At 43.2% G+C, this 21,977-nt stretch overlaps 10 protein-coding genes and 3 non-coding genes across 13 annotated transcripts; 6 read left to right on the forward strand and 7 right to left on the reverse strand.

Moving 5' to 3' along the window:
• Positions 1-94: 94 nt before the first annotated feature.
• On the forward strand, positions 95-168 carry VTP21DRAFT_t45. The gene has a single exon. It is a non-coding gene; the product is annotated as a tRNA-Ile (tRNA).
• A 107-nt stretch (positions 169-275) lies between these two features.
• VTP21DRAFT_9151 (uncharacterized protein) lies at positions 276-2,593 on the reverse strand (the record flags this gene model as incomplete). Its single annotated transcript, XM_069400077.1, has 9 exons — positions 276-788; positions 854-951; positions 1,006-1,210; positions 1,285-1,426; positions 1,494-1,662; positions 1,727-1,869; positions 1,929-2,040; positions 2,097-2,265; positions 2,327-2,593. The coding sequence occupies 9 exons, from the start codon at positions 2,591-2,593 to the stop codon at positions 276-278; spliced, it is 1,818 nt and encodes a 605-aa protein (XP_069254039.1).
• A 352-nt stretch (positions 2,594-2,945) lies between these two features.
• On the reverse strand, positions 2,946-4,307 carry VTP21DRAFT_9152 (uncharacterized protein; the record flags this gene model as incomplete). The annotated part of the gene is made up of 2 exons (XM_069400078.1): positions 2,946-3,361; positions 3,443-4,307. 2 exons carry the CDS (start codon positions 4,305-4,307, stop codon positions 2,946-2,948), a joined length of 1,281 nt encoding a protein of 426 aa, XP_069254040.1.
• A 783-nt stretch (positions 4,308-5,090) lies between these two features.
• VTP21DRAFT_9153 (uncharacterized protein) lies at positions 5,091-8,955 on the forward strand (the record flags this gene model as incomplete). The annotated part of the gene is made up of 8 exons (XM_069400079.1): positions 5,091-5,093; positions 5,178-5,277; positions 5,337-5,478; positions 5,543-5,703; positions 5,769-7,319; positions 7,382-7,547; positions 7,618-7,836; positions 7,905-8,955. 8 exons carry the CDS (start codon positions 5,091-5,093, stop codon positions 8,953-8,955), a joined length of 3,393 nt encoding a protein of 1,130 aa, XP_069254041.1.
• Positions 8,956-9,406: 451 nt separating this feature from the next.
• Positions 9,407-9,814, forward strand: VTP21DRAFT_9154 (uncharacterized protein; the record flags this gene model as incomplete). The annotated part of the gene is made up of 1 exon (XM_069400080.1): positions 9,407-9,814. The coding sequence occupies one exon, from the start codon at positions 9,407-9,409 to the stop codon at positions 9,812-9,814; it is 408 nt and encodes a 135-aa protein (XP_069254042.1).
• A 498-nt stretch (positions 9,815-10,312) lies between these two features.
• On the forward strand, positions 10,313-11,434 carry VTP21DRAFT_9155 (uncharacterized protein; the record flags this gene model as incomplete). Its single annotated transcript, XM_069400081.1, has 4 exons — positions 10,313-10,544; positions 10,636-10,731; positions 10,811-11,298; positions 11,390-11,434. The coding sequence occupies 4 exons, from the start codon at positions 10,313-10,315 to the stop codon at positions 11,432-11,434; spliced, it is 861 nt and encodes a 286-aa protein (XP_069254043.1).
• Positions 11,435-11,785: 351 nt separating this feature from the next.
• On the reverse strand, positions 11,786-12,430 carry VTP21DRAFT_9156 (uncharacterized protein; the record flags this gene model as incomplete). The annotated part of the gene is made up of 3 exons (XM_069400082.1): positions 11,786-11,951; positions 12,075-12,226; positions 12,302-12,430. The coding sequence occupies 3 exons, from the start codon at positions 12,428-12,430 to the stop codon at positions 11,786-11,788; spliced, it is 447 nt and encodes a 148-aa protein (XP_069254044.1).
• Positions 12,431-13,098: 668 nt separating this feature from the next.
• Positions 13,099-14,391, reverse strand: VTP21DRAFT_9157 (uncharacterized protein; the record flags this gene model as incomplete). The annotated part of the gene is made up of 1 exon (XM_069400083.1): positions 13,099-14,391. One exon carries the CDS (start codon positions 14,389-14,391, stop codon positions 13,099-13,101), a length of 1,293 nt encoding a protein of 430 aa, XP_069254045.1.
• Positions 14,392-15,030: 639 nt separating this feature from the next.
• Positions 15,031-17,115, reverse strand: VTP21DRAFT_9158 (uncharacterized protein; the record flags this gene model as incomplete). Its single annotated transcript, XM_069400084.1, has 5 exons — positions 15,031-15,154; positions 15,198-15,307; positions 16,126-16,419; positions 16,483-16,689; positions 16,933-17,115. 5 exons carry the CDS (start codon positions 17,113-17,115, stop codon positions 15,031-15,033), a joined length of 918 nt encoding a protein of 305 aa, XP_069254046.1.
• A 905-nt stretch (positions 17,116-18,020) lies between these two features.
• VTP21DRAFT_t58 lies at positions 18,021-18,093 on the reverse strand. The gene has a single exon. It is a non-coding gene; the product is annotated as a tRNA-Arg (tRNA).
• An 807-nt stretch (positions 18,094-18,900) lies between these two features.
• VTP21DRAFT_9159 (uncharacterized protein) lies at positions 18,901-19,298 on the forward strand (the record flags this gene model as incomplete). The annotated part of the gene is made up of 2 exons (XM_069400085.1): positions 18,901-19,088; positions 19,142-19,298. 2 exons carry the CDS (start codon positions 18,901-18,903, stop codon positions 19,296-19,298), a joined length of 345 nt encoding a protein of 114 aa, XP_069254047.1.
• Positions 19,299-20,772: 1,474 nt separating this feature from the next.
• Positions 20,773-21,126, forward strand: VTP21DRAFT_9160 (uncharacterized protein; the record flags this gene model as incomplete). Its single annotated transcript, XM_069400087.1, has 1 exon — positions 20,773-21,126. One exon carries the CDS (start codon positions 20,773-20,775, stop codon positions 21,124-21,126), a length of 354 nt encoding a protein of 117 aa, XP_069254048.1.
• A 692-nt stretch (positions 21,127-21,818) lies between these two features.
• VTP21DRAFT_t57 lies at positions 21,819-21,890 on the reverse strand. The gene has a single exon. It is a non-coding gene; the product is annotated as a tRNA-Thr (tRNA).
• Between the last annotated feature and the right edge of the window lie 87 nt (positions 21,891-21,977).

Raw genomic sequence — 21,977 nt, forward strand, 5'->3', positions numbered from 1 at the left:
TAACCCTCCCCCTGATCGGGTTGCCCAAAAAATTCTGCTTTGATTGGAAAAAAAATCTTTATGGCTATTGAATATGACCCCGATTTTTCAAGAAGCTCGTGTAGCTAAGTTGGTTATAGCGTGGCGCTAATAACGCCAAGGTCACAGGTTCGATCCCTGTCACGAGCATTTTTGTTGTTTCATTTTACGATGTTTTTAGCTGAAATAATTGAATTATCACCTATATTACATTAATATCCTCGAGAAGAATAAATATAAATGGTTATTTTTATTCATCAAAAAAATAAGCGTAATGGTATATCAGGTGGAATGAACTGTCGACGCATACTGCGAGTTTGGGTTGGTTGTAAGTAATCCCGATGCCAATTGGGTTGGAGCGGTGTAATTGAAGTGGGGTTGAATGGCATAAAGTGATTCAAGTAGTTGTAATGATCCGCCCAAATTGAATGATGTGAAGTAGGATAGTAGTATTGGGCGGTGGAATCAAAGTGATTAGGAAATGGCATATTAGTAGAGGGTGATGGTTGAGTTTCTGGAAGTGTATATTCTTCTTGAGGAGGCAAAGAATGCTGAGCAATCGGAAGGGTATTATGTTCGCTGCTCCACTCATATGTTATCCCAGCACTTTCCTCCAGTTTTTGAGAATCTGCTTCATCTGCTTCCACATCCTCCGTATCGTCAATATCTTTCAAAGGTTTCTCGGACTCTGCATTTGGTTCTTCAGTTTCGATACTTGAAGTAATTGTATCAGCTTTATCACTAATCTTTCTTTTTCGATCCAATCGCAACTAAAATCAACAAAATTTCGTTTCAAAAATCAGATATTAAACGCACAGGAAACAGTGTGATTTACCAGAGCTTTTTTTCTCTTTTGCTCTAATATCTCATAGGCTTCTCGATCTGCACTTGATGTAAGCTCACGTTCATGGTGGGACAGTGGTATTGCTTTATCTAGACAAAAATATAAAATCAATTGGTAGAAGTAACCATATGAAAAATATTTACCAGGCAAAGGACCAATTTGCATATGGTGCTTTTCGCGCCAATCCATCAATCTACTTAGTTCCATTTCATTAACAAAGCTTACTGCCAAACCTTGAGTGCCAAAACGGCCTGTCCGTCCGATACGATGCAGATATGTCTCAGGATCGCGGGGGAGGTCGAGGTTAATCACAAGATTGACACGTTCGATATCGATCCCACGAGCAAGCTAGGTTGGAATTAACAAGTACATGCATCTGTTTAGCTTCGAAGAAGAACCGATAAATAAATTTTAGAGCTTACCAAATCACTGCACACAATGACTCGAAGCTGAAAATTGCGTGCCATTGACATTGCTGCAAGCCGGCTTTTTTGATCCAGATTCCCTGCAATATGAAATGAGATCCATCCAAGTTTTGTCAAGAATCTCGTCAGTTCTGTTGCTCTAGTGGTATTATGAAGTTGCAATATTCAACTTAAACATCCTTAGGAATCTTAATATAATAATATACCTTCCGCGATGATTTATAAACACTATGCACTGGTAAAAAGGTATTCGGCTCAGAAGCTTTTCCAGTTCTTGGAACTTTACTTTGTATGAGTGATATTGCGCGAGCATAGAATCCTTTCGTGGTTGATCCAGAGGGTAATCATCGATGAGTCTGTAATATTGAGAAACACCTAATGAAAAACAAAGTGGAAATGGTATTGTGCTGAATTGCAAAACAATGCTGTATTTCACTACCTTCCAGAGTCTCTTGGCCTCGACAAAGCATAATATAATGAGGGTTGGGTACATATTTCTCTAGCTGAGAAAGAAGGGGCTCATCGTATGTCGCTGAAAATGCCATAACCTGTTTGTCTTTCGGTAAATTCTGCAGGATAACCCTAGAGCAAGCAAGTCCTATTAATAAGTTATTGCTTGACACAAGTTAATGCTTAACTACTTTATTTGGCTGGAGAACGGTTCCTGCATCAATTTATCGGCTTCGTCCATCACAACTAGCCTGATATTTTTTGCCGGCAATGTTTTCGATTTTAACAGACTACCAATACGACCTGATGAAAACTTGGTGAAAAAGTAATCTTTCGGTAAACTCATGTCATATACTTACCTGGAGTTCCCACAATTATGTGTGTACCTTGGAGTCGCGCCGGATCTCTTGAAGGTGCTAAACCCCCAATAAATGCTTCGCATCGCAGATTCGGTATGTATTTTCCGACTGATTTGACCACTTCTTTAATCTGAACCGCGATTTCTCGAGTAGGAGCAAGTATGAGAGCCTACGCGTGCATTAATGATGTAATTCAAGAATTTTACTTGCAAACATAGAATTAATTTTACCTGTGGGAGCGCAATAGAATAATCTATTGCTTCCAGTCCGATAATAGCAAAAACAATAGTTTTTCCTGTCCCAGATTTTGCCTGCGCAACAACGTTAATACCAAGTCGTCCTAATGGAATGGCCTTAAACTGGATAGGCGAGGGATGCTCATAACCTGACTGTACTAAGCCAGATAGAAGTCGGGAATCAGACACCAGCGAGGAAAAGTCAACATCCTCATCGACTTGCACGTCCCTTGTTTTCCGGAAGGAAGATATCGCAGCCATACATTTAAAGTAGAAAAATTATTCAAATATTCGATAATATACACTTTATTCGAATAGAGCCAAATTTAAGGTAAGCAAGCCACAAAAAATCAAATTAGGCTGATATTATTAGGGTAGGGGAATAGATCAATATCTCATGCTACTAGGCTAAACGCTCCGTTAAGTCATATGCGGCTATTAGACTTGAAACAACTCTGCTTCACAGTTCATTTTTGAATGAGCGACATTATGGGTGATATTTTATTAAGTACTATAAAGTGCCTAATAAAAGGTCCAATTTTACAATAATAAATGATATCTAGGTTTAATATATTATGTTATCAAGTGTCTATTTTATTGATATCTGCAATAGCTATTTCACTCCGTAAAATTTTTGTATTCTTCCATTGAAAAAGGGCATTAATGGAGTACGTGTATGTACTCCAGCACCTCCAGGAGTAAGCACTCTTATCAGCGCACGATCAAAAACACCAGTTAAAGCCACCCATCCAAGGCCTGAAAACACCACGTCTAGAGTAGCCATGTTTTTATGCTTGCCATGAACTTCGAGTGTAGCTGCCTCCGAGAGAGATGGGAATGATTCCTGGCGATCAGCATCGGGTGGGTTTAATAATGAATAGTCATTGAAATCCATCCTTTTAGTGATGTTAATTGCCTTTTCAGTATGGGTAATATGAGGGTCAAGGGTTGTAAAGAGCGTGAACAAAACAGGGTTGGTCCCCTCTAGATAATCGATGCGTATCATTCCACCAAGGAAGAGACTTTTTCCTATTGCAATAGAAATAGGTAAGATACGCAACCACTATGTAAAGGCATTAGTCGCAAGTGTTTTTCCTTCATAGTATTTACCTGGTAGCATACGATAGGTGACCGGCTTGAGTTGTTTGGTAGGTATGACTCGCTTCAACTCCGTTGGGTTGAGCAAGTGCAGTAGCTGATCTTTATTCACAATACCTGGAGTATCTATCAGGAAGCGTTTCTTTGTCGTCTGCCCAAACAAATCTCCAAATGTATCAAGGGGAATTTGTATCATTCCCATCGTAGTGCCAGGGAAATAAGACGATGTGACTCGATGATATCGTGGATCGATGATAGGGGTTGTTGTGGAACTACGCGCCGAATTTCGCAGAAGCGAATTTATAAGCTCGGATTTTCCAACGTTAGTTGATCCAATCAAGCACAAATCATCAGTGGGATTTCTCAACTCGGCTATTGCGCGACATAAACTGCGCACCCCTATGTTCCTTTTAGCACTTACAAGATGGACCCCATCAACACGAGGCAACCCAACTCGCGCACACTGCTGCTTTAGCCATTCCACAATCCGCTGGTGCTTAGCATCTGGAGGAAGCAAGTCGACTTTATTAGCCACTACTAGTAGTGGATTCCCTTTTCCTATCAGCTGACGAAGATCTGGGAGAATACTGCCGGGTATATCGAATATATCTACAACTTTAACTACGACAACATTTTGACGAGAACGGAGGAACTTGAGGAATGAGCGATCTTCTACAAGAGTTTCTTGCCAATAGGATGTGGTGTTGGTACTGTGATGTGTGAGGTGATGACATCGTTGACATATGATCCGTCGCTCCTTTTCCACATTTCTTGGTATATTCTCCTCCTTCTCTGATAGGACTACACCGGGGAAATATGTGCGCCGAGTTTCCTCGTCAAGTCGGCTTACCATCTCTCTGAATTCTAGATTTGACATTTTCTTTTTTATCGAACTTGATTCATTTTGTTCGACAGTTTTAAACTCAGGTAGATATCCTGGTTTAGAGGGATCTACTCGCTGAAATGGATTACCGCAGCCAGGGCATTGTTTTTCCTTTAATGTGTCCACAGCGGTAGAGTAGCGCTTGCATTGTATAAAAATGCCGTAATTTCTCGGTAAGAAAGAATGCGTGTGGAGTGGTGAAGGTTGAAACTTTGTACTTGTAAAGCTACGATTTATATGACTTATACGCCGAAATGGTTGGGTAAGCGCTAATAATCTCTGCCATCGCATTTTAACTGTCAAAGTTAAAGCTTCGAAGATAAAAAATAACGGGACTGCTTTTGACTCGTATTTTAACGTCATCTACAGTAAATCGATATCCGTTCTTTCCTTAGGAACTAGTAAAAGTTGGATGAATGGGAGGTTGCAGCGATAAATAAGAATATCAAGGTAATTATTACGTGTTTTGATTTAGTGTTCCCCTGTTGCCTTTATTTGATAATTATATTATCAAATATAATGTTTTTCGTTGGAATCCAATTCTTATCAATAACTAATAATAATTATATTATCTAATTTTCAACACGGCATCTCCTAGATCCCCTCTTTTAGATTCATTATTTCAATTAGATAAACATAGAAGGGAGAAGCATAGATAGTTGGATTCTCTATCGTTGATATTTAGGAACACATTCCAGAATCATCTTGCTTACGAATATCTACCCTTATTTCCACCTCACGATTCATAAAGTTACGCAACCAACTATACTTTGAAATATGGTAGTTTCTAATGTCATCTGCCACTCTCACAATGGAAATATTTTATTGATTTTATTTTCATCCTTTTTTAATGCCTAAACTCAGGACGATCCAATGGAGATTTCAGCTGATGAAAATGCTCAGATGGCGATAGTGGCAAAACAGGGCCAGAGTGCAGATGAGGAGCCACCTTCCGTGCTTGATAGTAGGCATTCAGATAATTCCACTAAAATGAACCTGGATTCTCACAATGCCTATCTTTAGATGAGCGATTTGCTAAAAAGAACATGCCCGATCTGGGAATTGAAGTTGAAGATTTTCAAGTGTATCATTGGGAAATTAAAGACTGGAAATCACTGGATAAGCGAATAACAGGTCCCAATTTCGAAGTTGGAGGATGGAAATGGTAATTCCCAACATCGAAATTCATAATCATGAAATATTGTCGTCAACCTATTTATTTTATCCAGGCGGATTCTGCTCTTCCCAGGAGGCAATAATATACCCGACCAAATCTCTTGTTACCTGGATTTCGCGGACGCGCAAACCGCGCCTGCTGGATGGCACGTGTGTGGTCAGTTTGCACTTGCTATATCGAACCCACATAAGCCGAATATCTATGTTTTCCATCGTACGTTCATATCTATTATTGCCGTTTATTGGTTTACCATTTATTGTTTATTCATGATTCTACAGATGCACATCATCGATTCACTGCCGAGGAAGCAGATTGGGGCTTCACACGATTTGTTGATTTCAAGAGGGCCTTCGAAGGACAAGAACTTCCTCGGTCACTTATTGAAGATGGCGAGACGAGAATATCGGCCTACGTTCGCGTGCTCAAAGATAAGACTGGCGTGCTATGGCACAACTTCATTAACTATGACTCGAAAAAAGAAACTGGCTACGTTGGAATGACGAACCAGGGAGCTACTTGTTATATGAATTCGATGTTACAATCCCTCTATTGCACCAACTATTTCCGTAAGGCCGTTTACCAAATACCAACCGAGAATGATGAGCCCGCCAAGAGTATGGCTCTTGCTTTGCAGCGAGTCTTCTACAACTTGCAATTTACCGACCAGGCAGTTGGCACGAATGAGCTTACCAAATCCTTCGGATGGGACTCCCTGGATGCTTTTATGCAACATGATGTCCAGGAGTTCAACCGAGTATTGCAGGACCACTTGGAAGCGAAAATGAAAAATACACCCGCCGACGGAGCCATTGATCGCCTGTTTGTGGGTAAGACAAAGAGCTATATCAAGTGTATCAACGTGGATTATGAATCGTCCAGAATTGAGAACTATTACGATATCCAATTGAACGTCAAGGGGTGTAAGACCCTTAGAGACTCTTTCAAGGAGTATATCATGGAAGAAACCCTCGAGGGGGATAACAAATACATGGCCGAAGGTTTTGGACTGCAGGATGCGAAGAAGGGTGTGAAATTCTTGAGCTTCCCTCCTGTTTTACACCTGCAGTTGAAGCGATATGAATATGATATGATGCGCGATACGATGGTGAAAATCAACGACCGGCACGAATTTCCATTTGAGATCGATCTTGAGGAGTTCCTTGCCCCCGAAGCAGACCGCACCAAACCCCACAAATACAGACTACACGGAGTTCTCGTGCACAGCGGCGACTTACACGGGGGACATTACTTCGCCCTGCTCAAGCCTGAGAAGGAAGGAAAGTGGCTCAAATTCGATGATGATCGTGTAGTTCCGGTGACCGATAAGGAAGTGTTGGAGGATAACTATGGCGGAGAGTCCCTTAATGGCTACCTCCGAACAGGGCTGCGTACCCTCAAGCGATTCACCAACGCATATATGTTGGTTTACATCAGGGAGTCTGAGATGGACTGGATTTTGTCCCCCGTCCGAGATGAAGACATCCCGGTACATCTGCAGACAAGAATCGAAAAGGAGAAGCTCGCCCTGGAGACTCGCCGGCGAGAACGCGAGGAGATGCACCTCTACCTAACCGCTCGCATCATCTCTGACCAAACCATGCAACGCCATCAAGGCTTCGACCTGGCCAACTTCGAGGATAAAACGTTCCCCCTCTCCGAAACCACCGACCTCCGGGTGCTAAAGACGGAAACATATCCCGCGTTTAAGCAGCGAGTCGCGGCGGAATTCGGTCTCCCTGTCGAGCGTTTTCGGCTCTGGGTCATGGTCAACAGACAGAACAAAACTATCCGCCCGGATACTCCAATCCCAGAAAATGACCCCAACCTAAGTACGCCTATGAGCTTGGTTTCATGACATCCTTGATGGCTTAACCTTTGTTGTTTACTGTAGCAATGGAAACGGTGCGAGATAAAATGGCCTCACGAACCTCCGATTTAAAGCTATATTTAGAGAGCGCTGACCGTCCACTTAGCGAGAAGATGGTCTTCCCACCTGAGGGCTCCAACTATATCCTGATATTTATCAAGCACTTTAACTTAGAGACGCAGACCATTGAGTAAGTGAATGATTCATCACCCCCTACAAGAATAGAGCTCGAATAAGAGCCATCATCTTTTGAATTTTAGAGGATTGGGTCACATGTATGTCCTGAAAAATTCTAAAGTCGGCGAAATCGTCCCACAGCTTAATGAACGAGCCGGCCTTCCCCCTCAGACACAGCTCAAACTCTTTGAAGAGATCAAGCCCTCTATGATTGAAGCGATGAACCCACGCGCTTCATTCTCAAGCTCAGAGATCCAGGATGGCGACATCCTATGCGTGCAGCGAGACGTCTCGCATCAAGAGTGAGTCCATGAGAGTCGTTTAAATCTCCAATATTATACTAAGGATTCCTTTTTGTCGGCTGTGATAGAGCCACAGAGCTAGAGAAGAATAACCGTTTTTCGTCTGCAAAGAAATTCTATGACCACCTGGCCAACCGCGTACTAGTCCAATTCAAGCCAAAAGTAGCCCGCTTCCCCACCACTCAGCAACAGCAGTCGCTTCCAGAATTTGAGCTGATGCTAAGCCACCGGATGCACTATGATTTAGTAGCGCAGAAGGTGGCCGAACGGCTTTCCGTCCTTGATCCGATGAAGCTGCGCTTCACCAACGCCAGTCCCCCGCTTAATCTCCCTCGAAATATGGTCCGTCGGACACAAAACACAAACCTGGTCGAAATGTTGGGCCCCGCCTTTGGAGCAAAGAATAATGTGCTCTACTACGAGGTTCTCGAGATTTCCATCTTGGAATTGGAGAGCAAGCGGATGGTGAGCGTGGTCTGGACGGGGAAAAATTTGAAGGAAGAGACCACCGTCGATGTCGTGGTTGAAAAGGCAGGCATCATTGCCGATCTCGTGCGGGAAGTCAAAACGAAGCTGAACAGCGAGGAATTGACCTCGATGGCTGAGGTACGCGTGGTTCACGTGGAGAAATGTCGCGTGAGGCGTGTGTTCTCTCCTCTCGACCCCATTGCCGATATCCCGGACAACGCGTTGATCTATGTCGAGGAGATACTCCCTGAGGAGCTGGAAGCGATGCAAGACGACAACTATAGGTTGATAGAGGTGGTGCATTTCAACAAGGATCCACAACACCTACATGGTCTGCCTTTCCAATTTTTGCTTCGTGCCGGGGAGCCGATCTCGGAAACCAAGTGCCGGCTGCAGGCCCGACTTGGGATGGGAGACAAAGAGTTTGCAAAGGTTCAAATCGCTGTGCTGAAACAGGACGCGCCGGCCGACTATATAGAGGAGGAGGAGGAGGAGAAGGAAGAGGGGGCGGCAGCGGCGGATAAGGGAAAGTCAGCCAAAGTGTTGGTTGATATAGGGAATTGGAACGCGGACATTCTCGGGCTAGACTATCCTGGCCGAGCGAAGCCGCGGAATGGAGGGATGGAAAGGGCGATTTTTATTAAGGGATGAAGGTGATTTCTATTGTACGTTGGTTTTCTTCTTTCTTTTTCTTTTTCGTCTCTTTCTTCTAATTTGGGGCTTACGATTGATTTCCTTTTCATTTATTTCTTTTTTTTTTTTTCACTTGGATTTTATCTGTTTTATAAAAAATCGGGATGCAATAGATTTTCAAGTCGCCGCCTTGACCAAATAGTTCAGAAGATCGGCGGAGTATGAATACTTATGAATTTTGACGGTCACAGGTTTTCAGGCCTCCCAATCCAGTGACTGCATTGCTGTCACGACCCTTATCTTGTTCCTTTTTATTCCTTTAACTCTATCGTTTGGCTTTTCTTTTTTCTCTAGGCGGTTTTCCACTTCCTCAATCTTACCACCACCTGTCCATTTTTCTCTTCTTCATACACAAGCCCTCAATTCCCTTCTTTTTTTTTGTTTAGCTGCTGAGCGTCTCCTCTTCAGAATGTTTCATTACCTCTCCTCCTGGTTCTCCTCCTCTGCTGCCCCTGCCAAGAACAAGTCCGCGCCCCCATCCCTGGCCGACGAAGCATGGGTGTTTCTCACCTCGTCGGGCACAGAGGCCGCAGACCCAGCTACCCTGATATCCGCCACTGCCTCTTCACAAGCCGATGCCCAGGTCAAGACCCCCCCCAATCGCACCATGAAACGGCCCACCCGTCAGGAACGTCGCCTTGAACAACGCCTGCTGCTCAAATCTGCAAAGCGGAATCAGCAGAAAATGGACCCCGCCCTGCTGGAGTTGCGGGAGGGGGAATTGCGTGCGCGAAAGATGCGTAGACTAATGCAGAAGGGAGCAAGAAGCGCGCAGAAGGAAATATGCCGGGTCATGACAAGGAGCGTGGTTGTGTAAATATTCCTTTAGATCATTTTGCGATGACCACTATTTTTTGTATGGCAACCCATATTTTCGATCTATGTTTCATTGCTTTTATTCTGTATAGTTTTGTATTGAATTTTCTAGTCTATTAATTTTTCTTTTTGTGCAGAGGCTATTAGTGGATATGCTATCGTTTATTCGTTTTTTTTTTCTTTACCCTCATTCGCATTAACCAATATAAATACTTACGCTACTTCCTAATGTCTACATTGCCAATGAGCGGTTGTTCTAATGCCACCCCGCTTCCACTGTAGCGATCACAACCAGCCTTGACACAAAGAAAAAACTCTATCCTCCAGGAGCGTGACTGTCCTCTCTGAATGATCTAGTCACGAGCGATTTCTTAGAAAAAGCTCTCAACAGGAAATTCTTGCTAGGGGACCAAGATAGCTTTCTCCAGCGCTACTTTCTTCTTGTATCCTTTCCTGTGGAAGAACCCATCCCCCGATTTTGTTATTTCCATTATTTTTAATGCCGTCTGATCCCGCTGCGTCCTCCTACGAGCAACTTCCGTCGCCCGATGACGCGGCTACCCGGCAATTGATCATAAGCTATCTGGCCACACATTGCCACTGTGAGACAGTGCACGCATTCTTTGCAAATGCAGGCGATCTCTCCTCCCCGCTCGCCCCCAGCAATGGAACCTCTAGCAATGGAAACGGCGATGGTCTTGATGGAGAAGATATAATTATGGAGGAAGAAGGTAATTCTTAGATCTGAATGGTGAAGAACGGAGAAAGGGGGGGAGTGTGGAGAAAATGACCCATTTCATTTTTCATTCTATTTTGTACCAGATGCGGTAGAGCCAACACATTCACTGAAGAAAAGACGAAGCCGAGTGATGTTCTTGGACTGTGACATGCTGTACCAGAGCGTGGAAGCAAGAAAAAGTACATTATGATCCACTCCATTTGCCACCTTTGAGCTTCCTAATTCAACCATTCTTTCTCGCTCCTTATTGTCAACTAGGAATACGCGATGCCATTATCAACGGGCGAATCGAGGATTCCATCACCTTAATCGAGAGCCACTTTCCGGGAGCTCTTACCATCGATCCCGCATCACCGTCCCATTCTGCACGCACGGTTGCCACTGCATTTCAGCTTCAATGCCAGCGCTTTATTGAATATGTCCGAGCTCAGCGGCTGAACGACGCTTTAAACTTCGCGCAGGAAGTGCTCTCTCGCTTCCGAACTCTGGTGTCCGGAGACGAGTCGTACCTTGAACGGCTTTCTGACGTGTGCGCGCTAATGGCTTACAAAAATCCGGCCGAATCGCCAGTAGCGCATCTGCTGAATCAGGAATGGCGAGAAAAGGTGGCAGACGAAGTGAATCAGGCACTCTTGGCGTATTGTGGGTTCCCGACAGAATCCACGCTAGAGCGTGTGGTACGGCAGGCGACGGTCGTGCGGCGGGAGTTGAGCGAATTGGAGGCTAAGGACAAGCGTTCGGAAAAGGTAAGCCCTCAGGGGGGCTAAATTCTATTTGATGCTCCTCCGCATTAGCTGCAAGCTTATTTTTTGCTTTCGCTTTTCTCTTCACCCATAGTCGCAAACCTATCATTGGCAACTGAATTCGTTTATTTCACCCTAAGGAACAATCGCTTATCTGTATTTTTTCTCTTCATCTTTTCTCTTTTAATTTCACAGTGTCTGCTGTGCTGATCTCTTTCTTCACAGGCTCTTCTTTTTAATTTTTACTCACCACTTTTTTGTGAATTGTAGAATTTAAGGCATTTTCCCCTCCCTCATCAATATGCTATACACTTAAAACGGCGAGAGAACCCTTTTTATATTTTTTTTTTCTTACATCCACTTGTGTTCAATACGAAGAATGCCGAGCTTTTTCTGTTTTTTTTTGCGGTATTAATGAGCATAGAATATACAATTTATTGTATAAAAGGAAATCCGTCTGGTTTTGGTAGGGTGCCAAATTATATACAAATTAAATATCGTTGTAGAGGAGTTGGTACTGGAATATCCGTCTTGGATCAATGGGCGACTGAACTATCAACTTACCACGCATGGCCCCCCGGAAAATGACCTCGACTAGGTCGATAAAATCCTGTTTGGACATGAAAGACCCGACAAACTTGGTATGATCCGGTGTACTAGGAAAATAATTGGCAAATACATGTTAATATCGGGTCGCAATAAAAGGCATGAAGGGGGGGGGGGGGGAATCACAAAAAGGCAAGCGAGAAGAGGGGCCAGGCTTGCCCGAGTCTACTCACCCATAGTCCACCTTGATATGGGTAGCATTGAAGAAGAAGACGGTGGACGGGATATAAGAGATGTCGAAATACTGGACGTAGTCAGGCACGTCTTCAATAGAAACCGTATATATGTCGGCCATGTTTGCTAGCTCAGGCATAGCCTTCTCCAGCTAGATTTCTCGTGAAAACTATAGTCAGAAACCGATTGCGACGAAATCAAAAATGGTTGGCGACATGACACTCACAATGTAATCAAGCTCCATGCACACTTTGTCATCGGTCCGGCCGAAGCGCAGCACTACCACTTTGTCTTCAGTGTTGCGAATCACAGCATTCACCTCGTTACGAGAGGTCAGCCTTGGAAGAATTTCCATCGCGGTTTCCCAGCACGAATCATAGCGTGTGCATTTTTGCAATAGAGAAAGCGGTCTAAATTGTGCTCGGACAATAAGCCACACCAAGTGCAAAGGAGCTTAAGTAACGGAGAAAAAGACTCCCAACGTTGGGGCGAGAAGCTTTCATTCTCTCTCACACCCAAGCACCAAAGCTTGTCAGAGGGCGGCCAGGAGAGTTTAGGTTAAAGTCAGTGGGAAAGTTATTACAGCCAAGAGTTCCACATCGGCGGTAAAGGCAAAAGTATCCATGGCCAATATAAATTAGGTTAATATCAGTTTATTGAAGCTGATACTAACGTTCAACCCGTATCCTTACGACCCTATTGACCAATTCAGGAACAACTGTCATCGAATCCAAACCCAGCAAGCTTTCGTAAAAATTGGATGCTAATGCGACAGATTGAGAGGGGGAGACTTGCAAAATATCGTTTCATTCGTAAAGACACACAGCCAAGGATATCGCGAAAGAAAAATATATATAGCAGTGGAAACAAAATAAAACAATGAAAAAAAAAAAAACAGTTAATCTACAAATACATAGGGGATGTGAGGAGAAGAAAGTAGGAGGGGAAAAAGAAATATTGTACGCAAATAAAAAGAAGAGAAAAGAAAATTAACAATAAAGGCGGAGGCAAGTAAAAAGACATCTATACGATGAACAATCCACGAGGCTTTGAGGAAAGCGCGGAAACCGAGGTGGGAGAGGTCTTAATTGGGGGTGGAGGGGGCGGGGGTGAATAGAGGGCCGCCTTTGCTCGAATCTCCATGTGGTGCAACGGGGGATTGGATTTGAGAGACATGAGCGACACCAAGGCGCTGGCGGTGTTGGAGTCCATTTTATCCGAGAGATCCGACCACGATTGGTTTTCAGGCTTGACGGTTATCTGCGAGGGTGGCTGGCGCAGCGAGGAGGGAGGAGTGGAGGGGGAATGCGTGGGGTGAGAGGGGGGAGGTGGCGGCGCGTGGAGAGGGTGCGAAGGACGGCGGAGGGAGACCAGGGCCTTGTCGAGGTGGGTTATCAAAGAGGTGGTTCGATCCAGCAGCGCGGTAAGATGGGACACCTCACGCTGCAGCTCCTGCCGATGAGCAAGGACTACGCGCTCCAATTCCTGCACATTTTCGCCGTTGCGGACAAGCGCGGAGAGGGGGGGAAGAGGGTTGTGTTCGTTCGCGCATGGGGGAACAGCAGGGTAGTCGTCGGCAGCAGTGATGTTGTAGGAGCTAGAGGAACAGTTGGAGGTGGTCGATGCGGCGGAGGAGTGGTGATGGTGTGGAGGGGTTAATGGGTGGGGATTGAGGAGAGATGCAATGCTATTGGGTTGATCTTCAGTTTCAATCACGTCGGAGGAATGATGGCCATGCTCACTCCACGGACCACCATTGGACCGCTCTCCTCCATTGTGCATTGGATATTCATTGTGCTCAGGTCGTCTAGCGGTGGCGGTAGCATCTCCCTCTCGCACCGCCATTTTCTTGGCCGGCTCAGCCACCTCCTTTCCATCCCGTTCTCGCTTTCGCTTCAATTGCAGGGACAAAGGGGGTGAGACGTCTCCGTCCTTTGCACCGGCAAGGACGACTTCGTCGTCGGTTGCAATGAGCGGAACGATATGACGAGGGGGAGATCGCTGGATCCCACCGCCCGCGCTCACGCGTTTCCTGCGCTTGATAACGTTGCGCTTCAGCCAGAGAGGACGCGTTTTATTGTGCAGTTTATAGTACAGGCCGCAGGCATTGCAGATAGTGTTTCCGGCGTCATCCCGGCGCCAGAGAGGGGTGGTCGTGGTGGAGCAGTTGGCACAGACCGCCTGTTCCTGTGACTGCGGATGCTGAGTTTGACGTGCTAGGGCGTAGTCGTCGACCGCATTGTCTGGATGATGGGGGTCGGCGCTGGATTGCTCGACAAGGTCGGCCGACTCGTCAGGCTCAAGCTTCAGGGTCATGGTGGAGGTAGGGCAGGTTCACGACGGAGCGGCGGCTATTTATATATCGTTGACACTAGATAAGATAAAGGGCGAGGGGGAGGCGACTCAATGTGGTAGAGCGCTTGCCTACTAACACGAGAAAGACGTCGTAATAGAGCAATGGGCTGCAGGAGCATTGAATACAACACAGGCGGGGGAATAGTTAAGGTGTGCGAATTCAGGAGAGATGAAAAGTCTAGGAATTGCGAATCCCATGCACACGCACACGGACACACTGAGCAGGCGGCGACAGGACCAGAGGGGAGGAGGGGGTGCGGGCGACGCGGAGACGGGCGGGCACGGCCGGTGGAGGAGGGGGAGAGGAAAACAGGAAGAGGAGAGAGGAAAACAAAAGGCAAGATAAAAAGTTTAAAAAGCTCTTGTTTGAATTAGTTGGGGATTAATGGGCGCTGGGATTGGCCGACAAGAGAATTTGATGTGAAATTTTTTTTTCCCACGAACTCTTCCAAAGCGAACGAATAAAAATCACGCGGCGAACCTTCTTTGACTGGGAGCGATTGCAGCGCTGCCATATTACGAGTTCCTTCCTGGGAACACGCTTGTGCCCGCGGCGATTGGGCCCCACACAATATAGCTTGGAAAGTATTAGTTGGTTGCTCAACCGGCGCCGCCGTCAAACCCTACGCTTCCTGCGCCCGGAGGCTTCGCCCGCTGGCCGTGTGTGCGCTGCGCGCCAGCTGGATTTGAGAGCCATGTGCGATGACGACTTTGGCCCTTGGATCTGCTTCAATCTCACATTCAGAGACACGGGAGACCCCCCATACCTGCTACCTCGCATCACCTCGTCCGTATCGCCCCCCGCCCCCCCACGCCAGATCTGCCTGCAGCTACTTCGGTGCAAACGGGCGCCTGGAGCTTCGCGATATTTTAACTCCTTGAGAGTATTAATAGAAAAAAGGATTGCTCAAATTCAACTTGCTGTCTTTATTATAGAGCAAGCTATAAGCAATGCGTCGTAAACGGATATGTCACAATGAGGAAATGTTTGAGTACCCTCTTTTGTGTGGTTTATAAAAGAGGGATCAGTCAATTAGCCAGCCGCTTCCTATGCTATTGCCTTTGTGACAATGTATTTTTATTGAGATATCCACCACAACCCCTTAAAACTTAAGAGAACACGGTGCCTTGGGTTAATAATCAATAATGCCGATAAAATAAAATACTCCAGAGGCACCAGTGATGTCACAAGAATTCTACATCGGTAATCAATTAAGATGCAACTCCAATGCTCTCCAAACTTTTGATCTGATAAAAATAATATAAATCCCTACTTTTTCCAACTTAATCAATATATAAACGCTTTAAAATAGAGGGGCTTATTATTTGTATGGCTTCAATATGTATATACATAGTCAGCGAAAAGGTAGCGCTACGGAGCTTCGCTAAAATTAGGAGGTTCAAGAAGCGAAACTATACAGAAATCGGTTGAATCTTGGTTTGAGAGGTAGGTTGAACCTTTTATTAGGAGGTAGATAGAAATGTAGTTGTAATATGAGAAAAGATAAAAACTCCATCACTTATTTGCTTTGACTATGCTCTCCGCAATGAGGTTATGCATGTGGGCTATAAAACACAAATAGTAAATACAGAGCATTATTTTAAGTAACGTATTATGAAGTGAGAAACCTAGGATAACATACTTGTTGGGTGCGACCTATCCCACCATAGATAGCATTCTGGTTTGTTACATACAACGCCATTGTTATAGCAAGCAACGGCCACATCGCAAAGGTCAGGAGGGGGTTGGTTTATCAAATTATCAAATAAGGTGAAAGAATCAAATAGGGTAAGTTGGACGTCTTTCGCTGATTTCGCGAAATCACTGCAGACGTCGTTGAGCCGGGTATTGTAACCGTGAACGTGACCGCGTAATTCGGACAGCTTCGTCCCATCGCTCTTGACCATCTCTTTGATCAAGGGCATATATTGGAGGGGAGGAACATTGAGTACAAGAAAATGCTTCGCCCCATGGTCATAAAGGTTTTTCTGGCAAAATTCTTAATGAAGGGCCAAATATTCGAACCGGAAATTTAAGTATCCAGTACATACCAAAGAAGCTCCGATGGCATCCGCGCTTTTATCAAACTTTTCCAGATCCGAACTATTGAAGTAGATGTCAAATATATCATTGCTGCCTATCCAGATCGCGTACAACGTTTTGTCCTGGTCCAACCCCAATTTCCCATCTTTAAAGTATTCATCGTAGTAAAGTTGGACCTGTTGTTTCACACAGGGCACGGGCCGATAAGCAATATCCTACACAAAGACGAAGAGATGTTGAAAGAAGCTAGTCATGTTGGTTCATCTAAGACGTTTACATTATCGGCAGTAGCTCTCAAGTAAGCGAAATTATACAGTCGAGAATTCAATTTTGTGGCTAAATACTCATTCTACACTTTGCCATTCGATAGCCTTCCTCCCTATCGATGAGTTAAATTGAGAATGTTAGAGGATGGAGTTCTCTCCAATCCAACCTCAACCACGAAACTAGAAACTCACTGAATACGGGGGAGGTGGGACCCAATAATCTGCGCTGCGTGCATGACCGTTATCTGAGTAATTCCCGCCAAACACAACGAGATTCTCGAAGTTGCCTAAGTCACGAGAGCGAAGATGGACTAGCTCAGAGTGGATACCACATATTAACTGAAAGAGAAAAAGGAGAGAGAATAAAAGATCCATAGGGGGAAATAGAATGGTTCGTTAGGTTAAAAGCAACTTGATGCGTTGCCCAGAAAAATAATGGACGCGTTCATATCTTTTATAAAGTGTCTAGTAATTCGGGTGTAACGGCCAATCGACTGGAATGAATTCCCAAATTAATCAATTAGTTCAAAACGTGCAAATCGCATTAGTTCATAGACATAAAACAATAAACAAAGTACAAGCTAGGTAAATTACAGTAATAATGGTGGCGTAAGTATAACAAAGCTTCCTATTTATCTCTACGCTCTATAATCACTATAGAGAATCTTCAATAATTCAAACTATTTTAATCTAAGAAATTATGCTTAAGCAATCCTGTTATATCGATCAATATAAAAAGCATTCTGGGTTAAATTAATTGAGAGTAGCTACTGCCTAGAAGATCTTATCGAATATTGGAGACGACTTAGAATCGCTCTGAAAAGCTACGCTCGTATCTCTTCGATCTGCTGATAAGTTACACATGCAACCTTTCTACATAATTAAGTAAGTCTATGTTTCTCGAATAGAGCTCAAGGTGAAAAATGCTATTAGTGCAAACCGGCCGCTCACCATTTTTTTTGGCATGGCCACCATCATTTTAGATCGGCTTATGACGTGGAGAATAATTTCATCACAAGAACATATTCAGATGGTATTCTTTGAGGTAAAGCTGTCGCCGATAAAAATAATATGATAGCAATGATATATAGTTTAAAAAGTATCAGTATCTAATACGTCGGTGATCAATTAGCGCACAGAGGGTAAAAAAATTTGCCATACTTAATAATATTAATGCTATTACAAATATTTCATAGTAATACGAAGCTCATACTACCTTTTGCCTCCCAACGTACTAAAATAAATATATATTATATCTAACCATACAAAATAAAAATAAACGCCCATGGCAGGACTCGAACCTGCAACCTTTAGATCCGAAGTCTAACGCGCTATCCATTGCGCCACATGAGCTCCACTTCCCATTTTTTGTTACAGAAATATTAGTATTTCATATAGATAGTCATTGCTGCGCCATAAATAGGAGGAGTAGTGTACGCCTGGTATGCCAATGAGAATGGCGTGGGTTCGGATCTCACTACCCCTACCAGCACTTACTTTTGGTTTGTGGCTGCTATCCACTTGAACAAAAACTGAGTCTTTATTATTGAAAAGATTGTTCCTACGAAAAGTACAAGATTACATCGGTTTCACGTACATGCTATTCACGACAACAACGATACACGCATATCGATTGCACGCCTATCGATCAAAGATCTATATCTCGTTATTTTAAGTCCATTGACATTAACTTAAGGTAATATATGGAAATTAAATAAAAAGTTTCCATTGATTGATAAAAAAAAACCTTTCCTCTAGAATCACAACATTGCGGGTTCGATTCCCGTAGGTGATACCCGTCCATGAGAGTTTGCCGGATTTTTCACAGGACTCAACCGCTATCAATAGTATAGCAACAAGCAATTAATATCAAGCGGCTACAAAAATAGGTAGCAAAAATCCTTAGGAGAAATCCAACCCCAAACATGGGAGACCAGGGGTAGTACCTGGGTGATTTTGACGTAGAAGTCTACCCTTCCATTCCCTTCAGATAAAAATCATCAAGTGGATGTAAAAAAAATATATCCCAGAGGAGAAAAAAAATTAAGCCTTGCATAACTCTCTCCACTTCACAGAGAGTGTTAAACGTTAGAATTAACGACCTTCCTGGACGGGAAGAGGAAACCCTCAGAGAAAAGTTGGAAGCAGCCTTGTCCAAGTATGCCCGAGTCATCCAGCTTGACTTCCAATACTATGGCAACACGGGGTGGTTACAAGACCACTGCTACGCCATACTTGGAACTGAACCCTGAAACCACGGAACCTATAGAAAACATTCTACTTCGCCAGTTAGCCATCGACGACGACTATCCACTGTGCCAGCTAAGAGAAGCCCCGAAATCAAGACGGTGAACCCGCAAGAATTCCTAGCTTCCCAGAAGAACATGAATTTCGACTTCAGTCCTACTAAATCGCCCACGCGCATCGATCATCCAACACAGAAAACCGTCTCTAAGCCAAAGAGACCTTCAAAGGCCAAGAGCTCCCTAAGACTAAGGCAAAAACTGCCAGAAGTCCCAACGGAACATGAGCTTAGATATATATTACAGCGACAGTAAATGTCACCCTCCTTCAATACCTTTGCTCTCTGAATATCAAACGATATGCGAGAGTAAAGAAAAATTTTCTATCTACATTTCACTATCTTACATATTCAACCATTCAAATCAACCAACTCTAACAATCCATTTGCTTTCTTCTCATTTGTAAACCATTTTAAGGTAGGTTGGGGGCAGTACCCAGGTGATTTAGACGTAGAAGTTACCGTTTTAACTGTACAGGATACTTTTCAATCAAAGTTTCATTTGTTGAAAAAAAAAACTTAAGCCTTGCATAACAAAAAAAAAGGCTGGACTTTTCATTAATTCTGTGTCTTGCCTGTAGTCTCTGCGTTCGCCATTAGTATTACCTTTGTCTTTTCCAGTCTGTTTCTCTACAATCACTCTCTCCCGTCCTGTCGTATCTGGGTCCTCTACATCTGCCTTGTCGTGCCTGGTCTTTCCTTTATTGCTGTCTCTCATTACTGTCCCTTGTTTGCCGTACTGTCGTGTCTAATTACTTAATTCTTCTTTAACTTCTTTGTGTTTATATTTTTTTATTGACTTATAAAAACCCGAGAGTTTTAATAACATTAGGAGGATTCATCAATAGTTTTAGTTGATTTTTCCTTTTTTTGGTACACCTACTAGGGCATTCTTTAACCAGTATTCCTTAGTTAATTATTCTTTATTTTAAACCAATATATATTTGCCTTATTCGCACACTTCCTCACATATTCTCCTACTGCCCAATAATTTAAGTAAGCGTTCAGGAGAGTATTAACAGCAAGCAGAACGAGGCAAACACTGTCGAGTTTACCGGTCTTCTCTCACAGCTTAATGCTATCAATAGTATAAAATCAAGCAAGTAGTGTTATTTGACTAAATAAAAATATAGATCTAAAAAATTTATGGGTGTTTATTTATAGGAGTTCATGGAAGGTGCCTAAGTGAATTTGAATTAAATAAATTATCAAGTGGGCGCAAAAATGGCAGTGTCCCAAGGGAGATAATAATATTTTCTTCCCAATCATTGGAATGGCAGTTAATATACAGTAAGTAAGCAAAGTAATCGGGATGATACAGATGGAAAGGTGCCGAAACCCTTCTTTAAAAAGAGGTCACCTGAAAAATAAAAACATGACTCTTACGCAGGTGTTCTCATGTAGTAGCTTTCAAGAAAGACAGGTGACGTGGAGCATTCCAGTTCAGATACAAGATGATGTTGGATCTACTTTGGTGTATAATAGGTTTCTTTTTATAGATTAACATAATTCACTCATGTTATTCGTAATTTTTTTAAGGTCACATAGCATTTGCTACAAACCGCCCGAAAATCTAGAGATTTATTTTTAACAAAGTTCTGTGTGGCTTGACAAAGGCGGTTGCTAAACATGGTATATATTGAATCTCAAAGTAGTTTGCAACAGTAAACTGTCCCCCCTGGGCTATAAAATCTCTCTGTCAGGTTGTATTTTTTTCTAAACAAGAAAAAATGAAAAGCATTTTGTTGATTGCAACTTTTCTTGGGACTCTTCTCACCCTGGCTTCAGGTGTGCCGACAGAACTGGATAAGAGGCAAGAAGGCGAAGAGTTTGAGGCGGAAACCTTTACAGATGCGTACCTGGTAGTATATCCGGAGTGTAATTACAAAGGGACCCCTAATAAAGTGACAAAGACCGGTTGTTTGGATGCCACGGACCTTAATATTGGATCCTATAAAGTTCGCAAGGGCTACAAAGTCACTTGGTACGATTTTTACGTTTGCCCTAAGGATCAGGTCATCAAAATTCCGAGCAAGTGCAACACTGGATATAACCCAGGGTCGGTTAAAATTCAGAAGAAGTAGCTTTGTTTATTCTACCTATAATATATGCTCTGTGTCCACTAGTGTGTTCAAATAGGTCTTTTTTTCAATAACAATACACCTCCCAATAAAGGGGTTTTTTTTTACTTATAGTAAGCAGTTGAGCTCAAAAATCAAGATAATACTTAAAAAATATTCAATTGAACCTCTTTTTAGCGAATATTGCAATCTATTTTTGTATTCTGTTCTAAACCTGTGCTTGTTTCTCAGTTGATTGTCTAGATTCACAAAAGCTATATATATAAAGTATTTTTTTCGAGTTCTGAAAGAGCATTCATTTAAAACAGTTAATAACAAGGAGAATGATTACTATGTTCTTCTGATAGAAGAGATATTTTTATAGTGTGGAGACAAACCCAATTGTAATATGTTTAAAACAGGATGTGAGGTTTAGCATGATATAAAGCAGCTTGATATTTAAGACAAAGAAAATAATGCAACCCTATATACTAAATAAACGCAATGGGACACTGAATTATTTTAGCCAAAGGAAAACCCATAAACTGAATGAGAATATCTGCAAGGTTGTTGTAGACTTTTAAAGTTTTACGTATAAAAAAAAGAGGCCGGAAAATCGGAGTGAGGGAGAGGAATTGAATACGCACGCAAACTTGTTCGATGCTCTTGTCGGTTAAATATGTGACTAAAGAAAAATATAGGATCCAAAAAATTTGTGCCTAAGGCGCGAATCGAACGCGCGATCTTCTGTTTACGAGACAGACGCTATGCCACTAAGCCACTCAGGCAATTTTCGAGGACGAAATGTTATGGGCTGTGGTGAATTTAACCCATCGTCCAGCGAAGACCTAATACTAGATTCAACCCTAATACTC

Source organism: Calcarisporiella thermophila, assembly GCF_041956535.1.
Source record: "Calcarisporiella thermophila strain CBS 279.70 unplaced genomic scaffold VTP21scaffold_5, whole genome shotgun sequence".
NCBI lineage: Eukaryota > Fungi > Calcarisporiellomycota > Calcarisporiellomycetes > Calcarisporiellales > Calcarisporiellaceae > Calcarisporiella > Calcarisporiella thermophila.